Source organism: Molothrus ater, chromosome 5 (assembly GCF_012460135.2).
Source record: "Molothrus ater isolate BHLD 08-10-18 breed brown headed cowbird chromosome 5, BPBGC_Mater_1.1, whole genome shotgun sequence".
NCBI lineage: Eukaryota > Metazoa > Chordata > Aves > Passeriformes > Icteridae > Molothrus > Molothrus ater.
In genome coordinates this window covers 14,906,265-14,929,749 of record NC_050482.2, presented here as the reverse complement: position 1 = coordinate 14,929,749, position 23,485 = coordinate 14,906,265, and the positions used below count along the sequence as shown (strand labels likewise).

The window sequence follows — 23,485 nt, the reverse complement described above, 5'->3', positions numbered from 1 at the left end:
TCAGGGTCACTGCATCATTACACAAGACATCCTTAGCAACAGATCCTCTCACAGAGAACTCAACAGCAAAAGGACAAGGCAACAGCTGCCTCCCTGACCTTGGTTTTGTCTGTTCAGTTAATCACAGCTGCATTTATACACCAAATATAATCTGCCTGTGACCCTTCCTAAGCAACTACATCTTCTACTTAGGACTTGGTTTGTCAAATCAGTCCCTGAAAAGCTTAAAAAGATCCTGCAGAGGGCAGGAAGGTCCTTGCTCAGTTCCATGCAGGACTGATTCCAGCAGTACATGTCCCTGTACTGCCATGAGCACCCCAAACAAACCACCCCTTTCTGGGTGGCTGCAGAGAAAGGCTGAGCCTCACACCTGCAGTACAGGTCCTCACCACAGAGCTTTTGAGAAGAGGTGAATTTTCTTTCAAATTACTTACCTGTTTCTAGGATGAGAATTTCAGGGGAAAGCAGCTTGGGTTTGGTTCTTTAATAAATGCCTGCTACATCTCTTAACCTAATCCCTTTCCAGCTACAGACAGACATTCATTTCCTCCCCATCTCTCTACTAGCAAGAGTTCCACAACATCTGCTAGAAAAGTCAGGGAAAAGAATGAAAAGAGCCTGATGTAGAGAAGTTTCCATTCCTATACCCACTTCACTCTCTTCTTGTGGTGTGTCCTGCAGTAGGAACCAATGCACAAAACAGAGGTGGGTAAGAAAGACAGCAGCCATAAAGCACATAGGCATCCATGCCAGCCTGACTCCCACAGCCTCCCCGTCCCACTGCCCACCACACCCAGCGCAGCCCCTCACACACAACTCAAGAGCACAGCACACTCACCTAGCACTATTATTATTGTAAGTTACGTTCATTTACCCCTTCTCTCAGCTCACAATCGATTTTCCCCGATGTTCTCTCTCACAGCTGCAGGTTTTGATCACAGCCTGTCTCTGCCCTGCCAGTTTGCTTTTGCTGCCTTGTCCACAGAGCAGGTACCTGCCCCAACAGCCTCCCTGCACACTGAAATCTCATCCCACCTTCTGCTGTACCATAAAGCAGCAACCCCTTACTGAGGGTCTCCTGCAGTATGCCAGGGATGGCCAGTCTTGCCTTTTCCTTTCTATTTTGTGAAATGCACCCAGGAAGTATCATCATAACTCAGAGATTTCATAGTAACTTGTCATTGTTGTGTGGTGCTGGCTTGCAAGTGACATGGCCAAAGATAGTCTGCTCTGTTAAAAACCCAGATTGGTGCTTGTCCTTGAGCCATAAAATCATCACTGGAGCATATCTGTTCCCATCCCTCCCCACCCCTTGGGTCTGGCACCAGCTTCCCACAACACTGGGGTGCACTCAAGGGCCCCAGGAGACACCCCCACACAGGCACAGCACTCCAGGTCTGAGGCAGGCACGGTGACAGGGCTCTGCTAACACAGCCTCTCCCTGGGGGAGCAGGGAAGCAGCAGGACACAGCCCAAACCACGCTGCCTGGGAGTGGGGAATGGTTGTTGGCTAGACAGACACTGGTGTGCAAATGGTGTGCTGGGAACACACTTGATCAAGGTTAAAATTGTCTCCCCCTGGGCTCTCTCTCCTCATCGTGTAAGAGCAAAGGATAAAAATACATAATTTTGACCATCTTTCCTAACCCCAAAAAAAGCATTTTCATCTATTATCCCCCTTTCAGAAAATACACATCACATTAACTTCTGGGCTTCAGTTTCCCTTGGGATACCCATTCCTCCCATTTTTTCATCCTACACTCACTTTTGCATAATGCAAATAAATGTTACCCAAAAGAAAGTCCCTGCAATAGACAATAATTTTCTCTAGGAATTCCTTGCACATGATGGTTAAGGTGCTGGCAACACATGGTACCAAGGTCAGCAGTACTGCTCCAACTACCAAACTCACTGTGGAGAGAAAGCAAACAGCACAGGGTCAAACTGATCTCATCACCTCACATCTGATCATAAATTTTCTTCCATTAGCAACCAGCCCTCACACAAGCTTTTTTTAGATAAAACAACATGAATATGCCACACAAGGATTTAAGACACACAAAGCTGCTTGGCTCTTTTATGTGAGAATAGAAAACATTTAAAGTTCTGCTACAGAAAGTCAACTGAGATCAGTCTCTCCCACCAGTACAGTCTGTTCCAGGCAGATAAGAAACAAGTGTTAGGAAAAGCCCAAAGCAGAACCATCTCAGCAGAAGTAGGAAAGGAACCTCAGAAGGAAATCCCAAAGAGAAATGGGAACCGAAGAGTTTCTCCAGCTGCTTGAGTTTGATTAATCAATATTAAAAAAAAACAAAGCACAAAAGAGAAAACCTCAAACCTGGCTGTCATCCCCATGGACCCAGCTTCCTTGAACTTTTTTTCTCAATAACCAAATTCAACAAAAGTTTTTCCTTCTTTCCCCACATTTTATTTACTATTTCTTTTTAAAAAGCCCTTCACTTTGCATAGCAAATCAGCTATGTTATTAACACTATGCTCATCAACAAAGTCCAAGTGTCCTAGAAAGTACATTAATGAAAGTCAGCCAAATCTGACAATTCCACAGAGATTTTTATTTTTCTGTAATTAGTCCTCTTAATTAAAATATTAATTCCATGGTGAGTAAGGCCAGGATCAGCATCATCTTCTAACATATTATTAAATCAGTTTTACTGAGAAGGAATCATATTAATAATTTTTTACATTGGTGGAGTAACTGTTCAACCACAGGTGTACACCAGTAGTTCAGCAGTAACATGATGTTCCATTTCTCAAAGCACCATTTGCATTAATAACATTCTTTCTCAGTAGCCTATTTACAATACAATATTGCTCTCTTCATTTAATTTACAAAAACCTTAATGAACAGCAAGGATTAGTTCTGCAGATCCTGTCTCATCACCTGTCTGCAGCAATATGATTCAGATTCCCTGAAGTCACCTACTACCAGCTCCACACCCCATGCCCGGCCTAGCAGACCTCCCAGCCAGCCTGAACTGGCAGCTCCTTGCCCCCTTCTCCCTTCTCCTCTCCATTTCCAGGATGTGGATGCTCCCATGGTTCCCACATGAGCAGCACAGCTACAAGGATTCCATCAGAGCAATTTCTTTACCAAGAAAGAGGCATACAAAGGTTTCCTGACTTTTTTACTAGGGAGTCTTGCCTTCTATCAAGACCACAGTCAAATGCCTTACACTCAAAGGGCTTCTTATTCCCAGTCCAAAAGCTGTCCAGGCTGGAGCACATTCTTGGAGTCCTTGGGTGCTTCTGCACCAATGCCAGAAGTGAAACTCTCACTGCTGGCACAGTGGCCGTGTGGAAGCACAGAGGAACTCCTCTGCTCCACGTCTCTTCCACTAAGGAATGGTGGGGCTGTACAAGGGCAGTGGTTGTGACCAGCATCACAGCTTGGGCTCCACCTTACTCTCTTGTTCCCATCTTCTTCAGGATTTTCTAGGATCGCTCCCCAGCTGTATGAAAGACATCTTAGCCCTCAGCCCCAGCATTATAAAAAAACAAGAAAAGCCAATCCCCCATTTGCACAGTTAAGAGAAACTCCAGCTCTGTTACTGTCCCTCTGTGGCTGCTGCCAGCCCTTCCCACTTGTACTCTTTTTTCCTTGGGGCCTGCAGCCTTTCCAGGCATCACTAAGATGCTTCAGTGGTCAAAGGCAGCCACCACAAAGACATTTAGCTTGACCACGAATACTGTATCAGCAGCAATACTCCTTCACTCTCCAGAAGATCATCCACCTCACTGGTCTCACAATTTCCTATGTCTCCAAGTGCACTCAAAGACAAAAAATAAACAAATTGTTTTGTTGGAGGTTTTTTTTTTGTAAAGGCTCCAATTTTTGCTGCCCATCAGCACTGTCTCAGGATATTGCACAATGTTTTCTTTATTATAAAAAAGTCTGTATCAGGCAGGAAGAAAAAAATTCTCAGGAGGCTAATGTGTATTATTGTCTGTAATTAGAGGTAAGTGGTTGCTTGTGTGGCCATCAGGAAGGGGAACCTGGTGAAAGAAAAACAAGGTGTTATTAATGGCTTGACCAGAAACAGAATCTCCACCCTCCCTCCTCAAAAGCATGCATTTCTTTATCCTTGCACATTTCCTGGATGCCTTTTAGCCAGCCTCTCATAGAAATATTATAAAAATTTGGTTGCCTTCTTTCCTCCCCACTCACATAACCTTCCCAGCTGGCAAACTTCAACCAAATTTGAGAGAAAGGCAGAGGTCTCAAAGGTATCTACAGGCATAAATGGGAAAAATAAAAGTAATGTAAAATCAAGTAGTTGCTAGAGAAGCAACTCTCTTTATTGCCTAAAGAAGGGAAAGGTGAAGGCTCAGCTCTTTCATGCTGCTTGGCAGTAGCCTGCAGAGCAATAATGAGCAGCACTGAACTCCTCCAGCACACAGTGCCTCTTCTTCAGTGTGCAGACCAAACAAAAGGAGATGTGAAACCAAAACCAGGACAGGGAAACTGACCAGACCTGGGAAACATGTAATTTTTGGAGCAATATGAAAATAAAAATAATATAGTAAGGACAATGAAGGGAATGTAAGACATCTAAGAGACTCAGCTGCATTAATTCAGTTTGTTAGAGAGCTCTACTTCCTTACATTTAAAGTTTTCTAGGTATTTTTAAAAGCTGTTGAATCTCTGCTAATATGAATGTCAAGGGGAGGGTCTATGGCAAATATCTTAAATTCTACTGGGGCCAAGGCCCAGAGCTGTCCTTATCATCCATCCTCAGCTGTATCACTTATAGAAATACTTAGAGGAAGCTTTCCTTACCGATGTGGATCTGTAAGAGCCCAGTCTGAAACGGCAAAAAATAATTTCTGCTACAAATCTTCCAAAGCCATGTAAAATTCCTACAACATCAAACAAGATTTAAACAAGTAAGTAGTAAAAATGTGTTATTTATGGAAGCATTGCAACAAAGCTATGTAAGTAGACAGGACACAGTGCAGTAAACCCATACATAAAACACTGAGAAATTAACATGAAGAACAGATATATCAAGGCAGGGGAGAATTCTAACATTCTGAAATGTATCGAGAAAGCAAAGCTATCAAGTAAATGTAATTCCCTCTGCCAGCTTTCATGGGTGAAAATACATTGTGTGGGACAGAAATATCTACTTTGAAAAGCAGCTCTTAGTTTGGAGCCTCTTTACTGAGCTCTCTTCCAATGAGAGCCAAGGAAAGAAATAACTCATAATCCAGACTCCCTATTATGTCTTGACTCCCTTATTATGTCAGTGAATTGTGCCTTTCCAACTTAGTTTTCTTTCTTTGATGAAGCAAATCCAGCTGTGCACTGACAAGGAAAATCTTCCCAATTACTTTAGATGGAAATTTTATCTCAACGTTTGTCACTGATTTAATTACTAGATCCCAACAATAGGAAATACACAGAATAACTGTGTGTGTGTGTGTATACACATATAGATATCTATCTATATATCTACAGACAGATATAGCCTTGCTCTTCCAGAAGCAAATTAACTTTGCTGTAGTTACCAAAAAGAAAACAACAGGCCCTCAGAACACCAGAAATGCCATATTGGGACACTAAAACTGAGTAGCATTCATGGCACATTTCAGTGCACACAAATGAGCACTTTGTCTTAAACCTATTAACAGGACTCCCTGTAACTCATTCATAGCAATCACCATGATTAAAAAACCCCAAAACTATAGAACTTAAGAAGGAAGGCACTGATAATCACCTGTAGTTGAAAAAATTCCACCAATAATGCCACAGAGCCTCACTAAGAACTGCCAAAAAGGCATATGTTCTTCTGTCACTGTCACCATAAGTGAACTGATGTCGTATTTCATGAATATTCCTGACACCCCATGGCTGCCAGCTGCATGGTTAATTACTCTTTCCTGAAAGAAAAGACAGAAACACATGTTAGTCACACTTGTTATTAGTCACAAGAAAATCAGTGTTACAAGATGGGATGACAGTGAGTTATTTAATCAGAGTTAGGAATGAACAGAAGATTGGAGAGTATCAAGGCCACTTTGATCAGTACCTTCTAAAAATCAAACACCATGAACTGAAAATTTGCTTTATTGGTCCCTGGACTGCTGTGCTTCATATCAATATTCACTATTGTGCTTTGGTACTATTCTCTCAAGACTTGCTCATGTGGTCCTTTAAACAGAATTTTTATAAGTCGATTGGTGTTGGTACCTATGAGGATAATGGCACAGTCTTGGCCTAGCCTGTGAACTCAGGGGAGTGCACTGGTGTAACACTTGCCACAGCTCTTCCTACTTAATCAGCCACTATGAATCACTTAACTCAGTGTGAGACCTTAATGAGATTTACTTTGTTCAACGGCCTTAGCAATGGCAGAGTCCCCAGAGGATTTATATAAATCATAGAATACCAGGTTGGAAGGCACCTTGAGGAACACCTGGTCCAACCTCACTTGGCAAAAGCCTCCTTTCAAACATTTTGTCAGTTACATCATATCAGACAACAGTCACACAGCAAGAAATACCCCTCAATAAATAAAGAAACACCCCAAACTCACTATGACTACCCGGCACCTCAGTCCTAATCTGAGAAATTTCTAGTTTATTTTCATTTGCCAAATTCTCCAACCAAAAGACACCAAGGAGGAGAGCGTGGCAGCTTTTTTAAAAAGGTTTCAGGACAGAACACACATCAACACAAGCTTCTTTCAAAAGTCTGCTGTCATTTTGTTGTTAGTGAAAGGTGCTGATAAATGCACTGCCAGGTAAGTCTGGCTGAAAATACATAAGGACAGCAGAAAAGAATATAACAGACTGAAGACAAACTCAGCCATGCCTAAGCAAGTAAAAACCAAAAAGACAAGATAAACAGGACTGAACAGAAAAGCAATATATCACAGCTCCATTTCTCTGTATATTTAACAGTTTGTGTTCAAAAAACACACAGAATATGGTACAAAATAAAAAGCAGAATACCGCTTTGGAAAATGCAGGTTAAGCAACTTCTTCAGTTAGCTAACACTGTCAAAAACCATACTGCTTTTTATGCTACCACACCAAAATTAAAAGGATGCCAAAATAATGTATCAGTAATGATAACAGGTCCCAAAAACTTTGCAATGTTTAACTAGTAGGAAATGCTTTCCATGTTTCAAAGCAAGACAACTGTCAGCTTTTGGAGATGGATGATCAGTCATACTAAAAAGGAAGAGAAGACTAAAGGTAGGTAAACAGAACCTTGCCACTGGCAAAGTACAAAATTGTACTTTTGTTTGTTTTTCCTCTGTTATTTCCCTAAGCCTTATTGGTCTTTTGAGGTCAAATAGTGGAAAAAATATGAAGTTAAATAGAACATACAAAACTCCACCCTTAAAAGAAACAGAATTCTTTTTCTACAAACCATTTTGATCTGCTTCCAGCTTCTACTGCTGCAGAAGATTTAACTTCTAAAAGTCTTGCTAAAATCTGCTAAAAATTACTAACCTTGCATCAGATAGCTCAGTGAAGCCTTGCTAGAATTAAATCTTTTTAACATAAATAACTACAGTATCTCAACCATCAAGAATAGTAGAGAAGTTTGAGCCCACACCTCTCAAACTCTGCTTCCCCATGTGCCCAACACTGGCAATTAAACCTCACTGCATTTCAGTTTGAGCCATGGCTGTCTGACAACCTTTTTCCATGTCTGCTTATGTGCCTACTCTTTCAAAATAAGTGCACTAAGGTGTTCAGTGAATTGTAACCTTTCTTAGTAACCTTTCTTCTTAGCAACCTTTCTCAGCTCATTTAATAAAAGTATCTGGTTCCCTAAGAGTAAACACAAATAAGCTTTGGAAGCAACAGGGTTGCCTACTGAGGCAGCAAGAGCAAACAAGTACATAATGGACACTTTATCTCCATTATTTACAGGATCTTCTCCAAAATAATGTGTGGTTGTAGCAATTTTTATAAAAATACATCCCCACTAAAATCTGAAGAGCTAACTTAGACTGGACAGTTAATTGAAAGAACCACTGTTACACAGGAAGAGAAAAAATCTGAATACAGGATGAAAAAAAAGGAACAATAAGACAAGCTGTTGACTAGCTTACAGAAGTCTAAGGGATGCCTTAGTTGTTGCAGATTGTGCAGAGAAAACACAAAGCAGATTGCTAAACCAGCAGGAGGTGGGAGTATACTGCATGATGAAATTCCTCCTCATTCTCTCCTTAGCCCAGCTTTCATGAGTTCTGGAGCAAACCCTTCCCTTCGGTGGCCTGCATGTCTGAAGTTGAACATCAAGACATTGCCTCTCTATCCTACTTCCTCTACCTCAGTATTTTTCAGCACAACATGGAATTTTGAGGAAATAAAAAATTATTCTCCCTTGGAGAACATCACAGGCTAATACAGTGAATTTCCATCCTGCTAATACCCACATTTTCTTACAACCCAAGGCTCTCTTCTCACCTCTCACTTTATCTGTCATTTTTAATTAAACTTTTCACAAAGATTTTTTTCTTTGGCTTTTGAATAAAAGATGAAACAGAGTTCATTATCTGAACTCTATGTGAACATCTGAACATATTCTATCTAGCCACTACACACAAGGCTTTTTTCCTATTCACAGCAGTCTTTAAATTAGTACTTTATGATATATATCATGCTGCATTAACTACCCTTGTTATGGATTCAGAATTAAAAGCCTCTCAAAACCCAGAAGTGGAAGCTCTCCAGTCCTGAGAGTAATTAAATTTGGTGGTTCAACAAAGGTTAAACAGGACAGCTGAGACACTTACTGTGTGATCAGTTTTTCATACAAACTACCTGTTTCTGTTTCTTATGCTCCACAACCAAGTTCAGGATATTCAAGCAAGCTGCATGTTTGTTGGCTTCTCACACAGATAAAAAGCTAAAAGTAAATTAAATATTTGTAAAGCTACACACTAGGTTACAGACCTAAAATTTGGAGGATTTCACCACCACCACTATTCCACTGAAGTGAAATTACTATCTATCATTAATTCTACTATCAGACTCCAGATCTATAGATGCAAAACATTAATAGAAGAAGTTAAGTTTGCTTGCATCACCAAGCATATATATATATATATTTTTTTTTACCATCACTGCTGTATGATTTACAGATAAATCTAGTGTATTAGGATGTTCTACAGTCTCTTCATGCTAGAGTACTTTTCAAAACCATGGTACTATTTTCACATTTGAACTGTCGTTATGAACAATCACTTTTAGATATTTTTATCTCTGTTTTTTTTTCCTTTCTTCTACTTACCCTTTCTGTCACTGAAAATTGATGAGTTTCTGCTGAAATTTTGTATGTATGGAGTTTGGTTGGCACAACTGTGATAAAATATTGGAACATCTGATTGTCTAGAAGAAAAAAAATCTTAGACTGTTGAATCAGGAACAGAGTCAAAGGCCATCTGAGATATTCACAAATAAATCAAAGAAATAATAAATCAGCTAAGCCATTTGCACTAGGGACATTCTTCAAGGAATGCCAGCACTGCCAAAACTGCTTCAGCACCATCTGCACAAAGTTAGTTTCTATGGAAAAGACATATATCCCATTTATACTCAGAAATTTACATTTTTTCCATGTAATGAAAAGACTCACTAAGGTCAGGCTCAAATGAACTCAAAGCTTCAAATGAAGCACACAGGTAGTGTTTTCCAGGGCTCTAGAACAAGTTTCACGCTGTCACATGTTTCGTGATATATACAAATCTCAAAGTGGTCTGAATAGATTTTGGCCACTGAATTGCATCTACAGTGCTGGAAGCCCTTCTAAACTGGTTACACATTTTCTTTCCATTACACTTACAGAGAATTCTTCTAGAGTCATCAGCATGCTCATGCATTTGGTCTTTCTGCAATTCCCTAAGGGAACTAACACCAACAGACTGAAGCAATTTAATTCAACTCCACTGAACCATTCTGGCAGTAAGAGCCAAGGAACAGACTGGCTTTGAGACAGCAGTGGCTGTAGAAGGTTCTGGGCTTCACCCTCACAGGGAATGCCAGTGCTGGGATGAGGCAGGTTACTTCTCTTCTTCATTTATACATGAGGAAACAAAGGGTTTGCTACAAAAACCCATCCTGTTTCATCACGAAATGCGCTTTGGAAGGGACAAACCAAATAGTGGAATGGAATCCAAGGCTCTGGTGCTATTTTTTTGAACTAAATCAGGCTTATTTTCTCCCCATCATGACAATAATCAGATCTGTGATTCTCCACTGTAACATACTGCTGCAATATGGCCAGACATAGTGTAACTTCAACATAACAAACCTGGAAAAAACCACAAATCACCTCCAAGGAAACAGCACAGAACAGCAGTTCAGGTATTAGAAAGTAATGACATTTAAGATGTCATGTAGGTAACTGAACAGCTCACTACCAAATTTAGCCTGACACACTGCTTGGCAATCACAACATTTATGAGAAATGATAATACTTTAAATGTAACTATTGGGAAATTCAACAAAACAATGTTTTTAAACACACAACACTTACGATCTGATGCAATTTTTTCTGTTCCATCCAAGGGATTAATAATTCCTGGAATAAGCTCTCCAAATGACAAATGATCTATTCTATGAGAGAAGTTATAGGCTGAAAGACAATATAGAGAAAGGAAGCATTTTTAAACTATGAGATTCTGTACTCAGAGAAAAAGATGCACCCATTTCCAACACTGAAATATTCTAATTAATGCATTTACTAAAAACCACTGTATACATCATTGGATCTACCCACAATTCAAGGAAAACTCAAATCCAAAATATTTAATTAAAAAGTTAAATTTTTCTAGAAAATAGCTTCTAAACCAAATTGTAACTATATTTGAATCAATGGTGGAGCTGAACAGAATTATAATTTTATAACAGAGAATTTCTAGTTGTCCAAATACTTCTATTATTCTACAGTTCATGTTCTTGTAAGCAATTGCATTTAAAAAGATGAAAGTTTAGCAAATCAAATGTACAGAGGAAGTATAAGGCAGCTACCAAGTCACTACATTGCCTATATGGCAGGTACTTAAGATATATAAAATTATTAAAGTTGTGTTAACATAAATTCATGGGCAGACATTTAGAGGCTTAACCAACTGTAACTGGTTTGATCAAGTTAACTTTTCACAGTAAGTCACCTTTGCTTCACATTAGGTAAGGCAGCAAAACACATTTAATATCTAGACTCACAATCCAAAAATTAAGTTTCTAAGGAAAAAAAAGTTAGAAATTTTTAACCTTTTAAGAAGGTATTTGAGGAAAGAGGTAGTTTGGACTGAAATACAGGAATTTCATATGGTATCTATGTTACACCAAATTATATCTGAGATTCCAGTGTTATCATTACTATAGAAGCAACCTAAAGATAATCTTAATAATGTTAAATGAATGGAAGAGAATTGTTATGGAGTCAGATCATTGCAAAGCATATTCTTACTTCGTTTTTGCAATGCAATTGCACAGCTAGAACATCTTTAAATCAGCAACCTAACATGAACTAAGAGACAGCACTCTGACTGAAATGAATCATGTTGGTATGGAGATGACAGAAGGAACTTACACTCATGGCTTACAAGGGCTGCCAAGTGTGCATGGCCTCGGGGGTGTGGTATTGCCCTGAAGAAAGCAACAAATGTTTTATGAATCCACAGAGGACTATGTAGAAAAATTACCTTTCCTCCTCTATTTCAATAAATACTTTATAAAATATGTACATATCCTCATATGTATAACATAACATATATATGCTTAAATATATTTAACATATACATATATGTATGTTTTAAAGACTGGTATCTATTGTGTATATCTATATAAAACAACCTAAATATAACATTTTTATTACTGTCAATTACAGACAGACTGAACAATAAGGTCAGGAATCCTGGACTCACAAAAACCCTCTTACACAAAACTAGTGTCTTGCATTTTTAGAAATATCAAGAACTCATCAAGTCACTAAACTTCTGGAAGAGTCACCAAGTCCTATGATATGAAAAGCTGCAGAACTGCTCCAGTGACTAAGAAAAGTTTGACCATATTTGTTCTATAGTAAGCAAGTTAACTGCACTCTGTATTTGCTCTCTGACAAAGCATTTCAAGAGTTTCCATCTTATAAAACACTGAAATTCATAATGACTACATTACATGCAACAATGCACTGTACTGCACAGTTTTGGCACTTTATGAAGAAAATTAACAGTGCAAGAATAGGTATTACACAGAAAAAAATACTAAGCATGAGTCCAGAAAGATCAATAAAACCCAGTCATTAAGTGAAGCATAAAAGCACACACACATATACAGACATGCACTATATAGAATGTAGCAGTTAAGGGATTTTCTTAATTTCAGGAATTGGACAGAACATACTTGCCCACAGTTATGTGAAAGTTCCCTGCCACTTTATTGACATAGAGATGACCATGAATTCTGCATGCATCTGGAGACTGTAATGAATTATCTTCCCTGTTTAAATAAAAACAACATTGAAAGTACTTGAGAATATCCACTGTCTTGCAGAAATAACAGCAGTAGTTAGATCTCTTTTTCCTAGGATAAAGACACAGCATCATCATCTACCTGTCCTTATTGCATTCTCCTGGAATTATAGCAGAGATGGTGGAAGGGAGGGAAACTAGTAAAGGTCAGTTTGATGAAACCAATGAGCTTTCATTCATACTTGTACTTGGAGATCTCGCCTACAAGGCTGGCTTATGATATCTGAACATGCAAACAGAGAACATTAGACCAATCCAGGGATTTATATTTTCCCACTTCTACCAAAAATGGCTCCTCGAGAAAATTTTAATGGTACAATGAACAGAACTAAATACATTTTGGTCACATGAACAGCACTGCAGCAAGAAGAGCTTTCAACTTTATTCTTTACAAAAGCTTCCACTCCTTACTCATGTTGTGATGTCCACAACACAAAATCTATCTCCAAATCTGCTCTTTAGAGGGAGATGAAAACCAACTTTTTTAAACATATCTCAAGCATAAATATCATTTCAAATACTGCTCTAACAAGCAACACAGGGGCACAGAATGATTTAATTAATCTGAGGACATCAAGCAAACGATAAAAAAAAGATTTTTTGAGCCATCCTCAGGCTTGCCTTCGGAAGGAGGAATACATTTGATCCTCAGAAGGGAGATTCCAACACAGGAAGTGTGTATGGCAGTTTTGGTGTTTGCTTTGTTTTATTCAGTATCTTTTTGTTTAGTGCTGTTTTAAGCAGAGAATTTCAGCTTTCATGTAGAAAGTGTTTTTCCCTTAGGGGGAAAAATAAAATCACATAGCATCTAGATTCAGCAGACCAAACATTCTGGGCACTAATCTCTTAACATTTCCAAGTAGCTAGAATTAAATGTAAACAGCAAGCTTTCTCCACACAATCTTAAAAGTCTTATCTTAGATACAGAAATTAACTAACAAAATACATGTGTATTCAAAGGCTGATTCTTTTAAATTATGAAGCATTATGACACAGGTAATAGCAGCATACTTTTAAAAGCTGTGGATAGAAAGGTAGTTTTTAAAAAAGACTCTTGTTTAGTATTGCTGTGGCATTACTAATTCCCATTAAGAAGGAGGCATCAAACCACATGGAATAAAAAGGTGTGTGCACATCTTTAGTCATGTATCTGTAGTGTAAGCACACACACAAAGCCTGGAAACCTTCTCCAGTCTGGAAACCCCAGAGGTTTTCATAAAACAACAGCTCTCCACAGCAAGTATCAAGTACACTATTTAAAAATTCATTAAAAAGCAGCAAGATCTTTTCTTACAACCTTGTCTTCTGGGGGTAGGGTGGAATCATAACCACAATAAAATGTTAACTCTAATTCACAGGGTTGGAGGAAAGGGCAATAATTTCACAAAACCCCAGTTTTACTTACCGTGGTGGCAGTGCCGTAGAAGCACTTTTAAATGCACTTTTGAATATCACATCTTGAAGAGAGTGTTCTTCCTGCAGCCTACTCTGAATTAGTTGCAGCATCCTAAAGGTTAGACAAGTGTAAAAGCATGCAACAATAAAACAAAATCTAGCTTAACAATTCATCATTGGTTTCAATTGCAGGTTGCAAGTCAGGAACTCAGCAAAGTTGACTACAGTAATAAAGCATTACATTAAACTTTGGGAACAGTATTTTATACAGAACTTAAAGCTCAGGTGTTCACAGCAATGTGTTACCAAAATAGTAAAACTAGCCAGACCCCCAAACAAGCTTCAGTACTATTACAAGATTACCACTATAGTGGGCACACACAACACCAAGATATTAAAGTGATAAACACTGTGTCAATTCATTATGGGAAATAATTAACTTGTTTTCACAAGAATGTGCCAATTTGTTACAACGGTTCAGCTTTGACATTTAGATACATTTTACACATTTGATTCTGTGATTTTAACTTGTGCTATCAAGCATTCATTCGGAAACACAAGCCTGAGCAAGTCCATTCATCTTGGCTTGCAGCTACATGACCCCATTGAACAGTTAAGTCCTAAGGCAATTTTCTTTTTCCGTAACAGAGATCTTAAATGATGAGCAAAGCAAAGTAACTTAGTATCTTTCTGCAGGTTTGCATTCTTAAATTACAAGCAGGAGGTATTAGACTCAGGACACAGCTGTGTCATGTACCTCTGGTGTACTTCAAAGTCACTTCCAGTACAAATAATACAAACCATAAACATGCCTCTCAGTGCTTTACCTTTGCAATTCTTTTTGTTGTGGGGTGAGCTCAAATGGTACCTGAAACAAAAATAACACATCTAATAAAATACACAGAATGCATCCCTTCCATGATCCCAGAAGAGAATTAGGGTGTGGGTATAGAGCTATAATCAATTTCACACTTGGTACTATAGAATAGTTTAAGAAAGGACTTTGCAGTTTAAATAATACATTTTGTGCTCAAGTATAAAAGGTTCTGTCCCTTCCTACCAAGAGCTGCAAAGGAGCAATCTTTGAAAGACAGGGGTTGAGGTGCAGATTGCATATTTCTAGGCTCATGCCACATGAAGCATTAGAGACAAGTCACCAGACCTGCTATGCTTCCTCAGCATTACAGGATCACTAGTAACACCTGTTCACCAAGTTCAAACCCAAATATTGGTTAACACAAATGTACTCAGTAAATTCAATTGCAATGAATGCTCAAATGTACCCAGAAGCTAGGCAAACAGAGATCAACTACAGAATGTTCCTCTAAGAGGTTGGTGGAGAAAAAAAACCACAAGCAAGCAAACCAGCCTAGTAGTGCTTTGCACCAAGAGGAATTCAATTTTTAAATAAAAAGGTCAGAATCAACTTACTGGTTCATAGATTAACCCATCTGCAGAGGCAACCATTGTTTCTGCTAGATCCAGAACATCAGCCCCCACATCTATTTTAAACAGGGAGAAATATTAAGTCACACAGACAATCAAGGACAAAGAAAAAAAATTCAAGTTGAAATGAAGTTTCACAGTGATAAACTTCAGCATATGTTATTGTTCCTTCAACCTATTTAACCTTCAGCATCAGCTGATGGACATTGACCAAAAACTCTTCAGATCTGCAGTATTTTCTCACTGATTTAACACCTACAGAGAAGTTGTATGAACCACACATATAAGCTTTCTAGGATCTGCTATGCATAAATATTCTCCTGTTTTACAAGCACTGAACAGAAACCAAGACTAGTCAAATCAGAGGATAAGAGTTTATTTGTAAAAAATAACAAAGAAAACCACTGACATACAATTAATGCAAGGTTTAAGATAGGCAACAAAAGTGCATCCTGAAAATTTGCTTGCATTCCTGGTAGAATTAGCATTCTCTCTTCTCTCAGTCCAGGACAAGCAAGACTGAACACAATTACAGTTCATTACCTAAATGATGTGAAAATAATACTGGCTATTGCCTTTAATAAGGAAGGCATCCCTCTTATGTTCACAAGCAGGATGAAATTACGTGATGGTTTCAGTGCTGTTAAACAGCAGACCAGCTTAATATATCCCAAGTTCATAAATAAATAGAAATTGTTATAAATTCCTCCTGCTGATTTGTGTCTCACAATGAGCTTTTAGAATATTTCAGCTAATGAGAGATTGAACAACAGATCCTGTTTCTGCTAACAAAGTTATGCAAGATAAGAATGAGATGGCACAGATATTCTTCTTTACATTTCTTACTAATTCCTTCAATGAGTCATATGCCATCAAGATCACTACATGCCATTAAGATCAGAAGAAATGACTTCTGATCTTTACTTCAGAGTAAAATATTCTGAACAATATATAACTATGTTGTGAGCAAGTGTCCTCTCTGAAGAGGCTTTAAAGTGTTTAAAAACTTTCATTGATGGAATACTTACATTGACACCTCATGGCAACTGTAATATCAATATTGATCCTTAATTTACTGGAAAGAAAAAAAGGCAAAAATCTATTAAGTAACACTGAGTACAAGTATCAAGAAAAAATCTCAGACTACTTGCAGAAATACAGTAAAGTACCAAAATTTATACTAATATAAGGCTGTTTAAAATTTGGGGGAAGTAACATGGATTTTTAGAGCACATTAAAGCACTTGTAACTTAAGAGATAACCTCCATCACATCAAAAGTCTGAGTGTATAGCATTCTCCAATATTCTGGGCATTTCCTATTGGTTTTCATGTTAGTTTCACAAAAGTAATTTAAACTATAAGAAATAAACTCCCTCACTATAGTCACAGGGTTCTGTTTTCAGAGAGCTTCCTCCAAGACTTAGCTGACCTCAAGCAAATCACATAAGCAAGGGATTCAACACTGGCTCAACTTGGGTCAGACAGGGTCAGTAGAGGGGAGAAAAGCAGTTAAAATTATACCAGTTTCCACTGGTTCAAACTGTGAAGCACCACAGGCTGAGTGATTAGCCCACAATCAAACTGGGCAATCTGTAGCAGGACATACCCCAAATCCTGTAACAGTCTCTTAACTGACAGACTACCCTTCCTGTGTGATGGCTTCACTTGGGATATAGCCTACTTTAGCAAAGACCTAAATGTGAAATCCCAGCTGTCTGAATGGATTTACTATCATTGGAGTTTTTGATGCAGCTCCTTCAAAATTTTCCTTTTTTGTTTTTCATTACTTATTTCTGATGTGCAAGACATCCAATTAATAGATGTATCTTTAGCCTGTTACCACAGCAACTACCCAAATGGCTCTTAAAGTTATTTCAGTTCAGTTTCAGTCAGTTCAGTTTGTGGGTGCCAGTGTCAAACCATGACACAGACACGTAGCATTTAAAGGTGTTCAGGGCACAAAATCTGCATTAACTTCACAGGGACTCCTGGGTGCCTGACCAGCTCTGAAAGAAAGGCAAACAAGTCCTGACAGGCACGTGAAACCAAGAGCAAACACATCTTCAGAGGAGCTGTATCTGGAGACAAAATTAGTAGCAACCTCTAGATAACACCTGTCAAAGTTCTGAGTGCTTCAGGCTCACCTCCAGCAGCACGAAGTACAATGGCAACCAACGTACTAACCTCATGAACTGGAGAAAGCCTCCAGCCACAGGGGGCAGGTTTGTTACCAAGTCATTCCCAAGGGAGCTCCTTCAATAACAAACCTATACTATTTTGACTTCTTCATTGCAGAAATCTCAATTTATCTTATTCATAGATTACATAGAAGAAAAAGCCCCAAAACAATCAACACATGAAAAATCAAATCCCTGCAGTATTTAATTTGCAGTTTCAATTATGAATTGCTTTCAAGTCACATTAACACTTTAAATCTATTCTTTCCTGAAATGCAGGCAACTAATATTTTAAAAAGAATTATAACAAATAATGTTACCTAGTAAAATCCTTGTCTACTTCATATTCATATTTCATCCATGTGTCCCGGTACACCATGAACTCCATGATAGTCAGGAAAGCTATTGTTGTAAATGCTATCAGAGAAACTGGTCAGAGGAAAATAAAAGTAGAAATTCAGACTGTGAGAAATATTATTCAGAAACATAAGCAGAACAAAATTTTAACAATTCCAGAAGTTGAGCATTACCAGTACAACACTGGTACCTTTGATTTAAAAACCCAAAACCTGCTCTTAGAAAGTTGTTTTCAGACAGGAGTGGAAAAGAGTAAGTCCTACCTTTGCATCAAGAAAGAACTTTTTAAGTACAGTCAAATACTGGAATGATTAGGAGGCTGTGAAATCCATGTATGGAAAATCTAAGAAGAGGCTAGATAGTCCCCCATATATAAAGCACACACAAATCACTGTCAGGAATGGTCTAGGAAAACTCAATCCTAACTTCCAACAGGAAAGAAGAAGGTAGTGCATCTTGAAATTCCTTCAAGCCTCCACTTGTCTACAAGTTGAGTTTTTATAACAATTTTTTTATATCAGGTTTTAGACTCAATAAGCTAGCAGACAACAGAAATAAGACACGTTATATTACTTGTGTATAGCTGCCCACCCCAACATTTCAAACAAGTCTCTCTCTGGCAACAAGCAACAGGCAGCTATCCATTCCACCAATAAGTGAAGAACTTGGAATTATTTTTAGGATAAAACTAATTGGTGTATTTTAGTGGTACATGTGCTTCACTTATCTCCAAGGCAGCCTACTCATCACATTTGCAAAGTTGTACAGAGCAAGGGAAAGATCACCCTGCTGCACAGTTGGAAACACAGTTAATAGATGCACAGAAGCACCTGCTGTGCCCCTTTTATTAAATCATGGCTTTTATAAGCCTGAAAACACTTCAGTTATGGAGCATAGTAGCAATCTGTACAGCTTATTGGCACTATAGGTTTCTTCATTTATGTTCTGTGGAATATCTCTCTGGAATCCATGAAGGGTAACTTGAGAAAAAACAAGCTCATTGTTGACAGGCTTCAACTCCCTACATGGTGGTCCCCAAGGCAGAGGTGGGAGCAGAGAACAAAGGCACTGTCCTTGGGGATCAGGACAGAAGCTACTGGCTGTTGCATTGATCAGCAATGTTTCCAGCTCTAGCTTTCAGCTGGCACTATGGAACAATCACACATATGTGTGAAACCCCTCATGTCCACTGCACTAATCAGTTAATTATTCTGGCTCAATTTCTTTCTAGACCCAGTAGGCCAGGCTCACCCTGGCTGTGCAACAATAGGAGAGCTGGAGCCATATCAGCTATCCAGAGCCACACAAACACAGTGAGAGGCACAGCTGCTTTCTGGATAATTCTGAGCAAACGTATGTGTGGATCTGAACAGGAAAAGAAAGACTTGTAGAATTTTCTTTCCTGAAGGGACTCCCAGCCCCAGAGCTGGAGTCTCAGCCTGCAGTACTTCTTCTGCAATGGGTTTGAAGGCCACGAAAGTCTGAGATGAGTCTTGGTATGTTTTAGATCCCTATCACATCAGAAAGTAAGCCTGACACTTTAATCCTGAATGAAACAGGAATACTATATTCAGATTTCACAATGGCACAGAAAAAGACAATCTATATTGTCATTTATAAGGTAACTGGGATAAAACCAAAGAATGTTAAAGTAACTTCTGGTGTTAAGAAATCCTTAAGGCACCATTCACCAAAGCAAAGGTCTCATGAAGGATGGTGCTATACTACAAAAAAGGATTCCTGAAGCATTTGGTGGTTTTATGCAAATTAGAACATAGAAACAATACACTTGTTTCCTCAGGAAGTGGAACGAACATTAACAAAGAATTATTTAAATACTTCTTAGAGATTATTTAATATACAATAATCCTTTAATTATTAACAGTGCACTTGAGGAAACAGCAAAATAATATAGAACCTTCTGATATTTCCTTCTACACTAGAAGAGGCATAACAACTTCAAAGGCTTATCTGTAGGTTGCAATTGCTTCCTCAACTTTTTATTCAACTGAGTTTCAGGCATGATCACACACAAGAGAGATTTTTGTCCTCCACTTCTAAGTGCTAGCAGTTCCCTGGCTGCAAATAATTCCAGTAGTCCAAGAGATGAAGTCACTATTTTCAAATCAGGCTACCTCTAACTCAGCTCAACTTAAAGACACAATTTTATGATCAGATACATAAAGAAAGGTCTTTTTTACAGCTCCAGCTTTTTCAGAGAAGTTCAAGTGACTAATAGGGAAAGCACAAGTCCTGCATTCAAGGGTTTAGTTCTTCAAAGGGCTTTCTTACTCTCAAAACCTAGTACACCTACAAGAGAAAAGCTTTAGAAAAGTTGAGCATCAGGATGAAGAGCAGTTATCTGTCTCTGGAGAGTATTTTTCTACTTTTGCAAAAGCATAGTGTTGAATCCCACCATCATTTCAGGTCATGCTCACTCAGTCTCACCCAGAAACCTGACACCAAGAAAAGAGCTTGGTGAGACAACAAATGAGAAAGTTTTATTACAGCCTTGGCACAGTACACATCCAGTTGCAACTGGTTAGAAGTTTTTATTTCTAACTTTTACATTGGGTTCAGTCTCACCAGCTTTATACAAAAATCTCCCTTCAGAGAGACTAGATGAACAGATGGATGCATCAGCTTGCATAAGATATATGTCTTTACTTGAAGGGATGAGCTCAGTCAGTCCACCAAAGCGTTCAAGAAACCAATTCTGGCTAGTTTCAAGTGAACAGAGATGCCCGTCTTCCTCATGCTGAAGTTTCTATCAACATCAGGATCCCAACAAGGCCTACCTGTGCCTCCACTGGCTGAAGTCTCCACATAGCTTTCAGGAACCTTTGGAAAGGCATCCAATTCTTTCATCAAATTCAAGGTCTTCTTCCGATTCAGTCGCCTCATCTTCAGCACACTCCTCCACCTCCTCCTTCATATATTCCCTCTAAAGTGAGAATAAATTGTGATTAAAAGACTCAAGCAAGATTGCTCAAACTGACTGGCTTTAACATGAAGCAATAATAACGCCATTCAAACCCCAGAAATATGTTTTCAAGAAATACATGCTAGACAACTGGATGGTCACTCTTACTTCAAGAAAACTGTTAAGATTGGCCTGGACACTGCTGCTTACAGTCCAGCCACATCCAGCACATTCACCACTTAATTACTACTAATTTCTTTCTCAATTAAGTTCTTATTGGTAGTGAATATATCACATTTTAAATTTAAAAAAAAAAAATCAAACTCAGTCCTGAAGTAAATTTGCCAAACAGACCTCACAGTGCTCAGAAGTCACTGACTTAGGAGGAAACATCTAATAGGCTGCATAAACTTCAGAGGATGGCAGACAGCTCTAGGCTCCTACATTTAATGTGGGCACAAATTATATCTTAAAGGGGAAAAAAAGGTGCATTTCACATTTTTACAGGTGTAGAATATTATGATCATAAAATGACCCTTTTTCTCCTCTATAAAAATACTTCCCAAAGCAAGTCATGGATCAAATCCTAACTCTATCCTTCAGAATAATGTCTGTAAATTATATGATCTCTGCTTGGAGTCATGTTAAGCAGGAAGATGCTGAGAAAAGCAGCTTGCCCTGGAAATACTGCCTAAAACCATTTCCAAATCATGCAGATATGCTCACAGCCTGGTCCTTGCCAATACACTGCAAGTTTTAACAAGTTGATACTGTTGTTTTTCTTCTGGGGAACTGGTGAACTTCACCCTGAATTTCTGAAGCTATGAAAACCATCTGAAAATTTCTGAAGCCATGAAAACCATGCATTTACTGCATTCTGAGAATATGTCATCTTATTGTTCCTTATTTAAACACTCTAAGGTGGGCAAGCTAACCTACACTGCCAACACATGAGACAGCTCTCATCATCATTTTGTAGAAAAATCTCTGAACTCATCCACCCTGTTTCAAGAGAACATCAAGTCTCTGGCACGTCCTAGTGAAATTACTCAAGATCTATTCTCTGATCTGCCCCTTCCTGGTGCTGAGTAGGCTTTGTACCATGTAATAACAAAGCAATAGGCTCTACTGGAAATGAAAGTTCACACTAGAAAAATCATGCCTGCAACTTTCTCATTACATAAACTGACTTCAGACACAGACTCTGCACTTGGTCAGGCTGCAGAGATCAACAAAATGGTACCATGTGTGTTGCACAGGACTCAAAGAAACCGCAGCTGGAGTGGGCAGAGAAGATAAGTGCTGGAACAGGCTTTTAGTTATACAGCATTAAAAGAATAATCAGGCAGCACAGATAAGGCAAAGCAGCTGCTTGGACACAACTGAAGTCATAACATTAGTTAGCACAGAGGAAACACCAGTGGGGGCTAGCCTGTTATCCTACACATATAGCAAGGAAGCCAACATAGCACCCTTTCATCTTCTGCATATCTCCCCTGCTATCACATGTGTATGAGCATACCGTAAAGAGGCATAAGATAAACACAGGGAATTTGAGAGCACTTTACTAAAAAACTTTCTAAATCACACTGCATCAGTAAGTATATGGATGTTTGTAATCCAGCTAGAAATATACAATCTGTTCACTGGTTTCTTTAACTCCACACAGACTCACTTTCAGCTACAAACCCAGATGGAGACCTGACGCCTTCCCCCTGCCCATCTACCTCCACACATGTACTACAGTCACACCAAAAATACGAAGTCCATTGCTATGAAAGTAAGGCATTATGAATCCAAGAGCCAATTGCGTTAAGAAACACTACTAGCATTATTATTCACGATAAATAAGGGACAAAGCACAGCACAAATGGCACTCAAGACCAGAGGCCCGCCCGAAGGCACGGCAACTCCGTCTCAGCCGAGGGGCTCGGGCAGTTTTCTCTTCCCCAGACAACTTGGCAGCGAAGCCGCTACCGGCGCGTCCCGACAGCCGCGGAGCGGACCCACGACTGAACCCCTGCCGGGGGCTCAGGCCCGGCCCCCCGCGCCGAGGGACGCCCCGGCCGCCAGCTCGGAGCCCACACACCTGTGCGGGCCGCGGGCGCTCCCCGCCGCCGCCACGCACCGGGCAGCCGCGGGACGGGACAGGCCGCGCCCCCGCCCTGCCCTACCTCTCGCTTCTGCCGCCGCTGCCCAGCGCCGCGGGCGAGGCCAGACGGGGAAGACGAGCCGCAACGCGCTGCCCGGCGCCCGCCCCGCTGAGCATGGCACCGCCGGCCGGGGCGGGCTCGCTCCGCCGCCGACGCCCGGCGGGAGCCGCGGGCCGACGGGAGCGGCGGAGCGCCCCGCCCACCCCTGCGCGCATGCTCACGGCCCCCGGGCATGCGCCGGCTGCCGCGGCGGGCTGGGACGGGCGGGAGCAGCCGCGCATGGACACGGCGGGGGCCGGGCCCTGCCGGGGAGCGGAGCCGGCAGCAGCCGCGGCTGAGCCTCCGGAGCCGCAGGGAGTGCGGCCCCACGCCGCTCGCAGGGTTCCCGCACAGCCTCGCAGCCGATCCCGTAGGCGCGTGGGCTCCCGGGCACGGCAGTGCCCCCCCAAAGCGCTGCTTCGGAGAATCTGTCACCGTGCGAGGTACTCAGTGATCTTTTAAAGCGATGGATGACA

General features: G+C 40.0%; 1 protein-coding gene across 1 annotated transcript; it reads right to left on the bottom strand.

Moving 5' to 3' along the window:
* Positions 1-2,552: 2,552 nt before the first annotated feature.
* ERGIC2 (ERGIC and golgi 2) lies at positions 2,553-23,136 on the bottom strand. Its single transcript, XM_036401076.2, has 14 exons — positions 22,992-23,136; positions 20,693-20,838; positions 17,858-17,966; positions 16,388-16,434; positions 15,345-15,415; positions 14,741-14,781; positions 13,924-14,025; positions 12,391-12,486; positions 11,579-11,634; positions 10,520-10,618; positions 9,275-9,372; positions 5,739-5,901; positions 4,799-4,878; positions 2,553-4,014 (listed from the first exon to the last, which is right to left on the bottom strand). Exons 2-14 carry the CDS (start codon positions 20,796-20,798, stop codon positions 3,949-3,951), a joined length of 1,134 nt encoding a protein of 377 aa, XP_036256969.1. The 5' UTR covers positions 20,799-20,838; positions 22,992-23,136; the 3' UTR covers positions 2,553-3,948.
* Between the last annotated feature and the right edge of the window lie 349 nt (positions 23,137-23,485).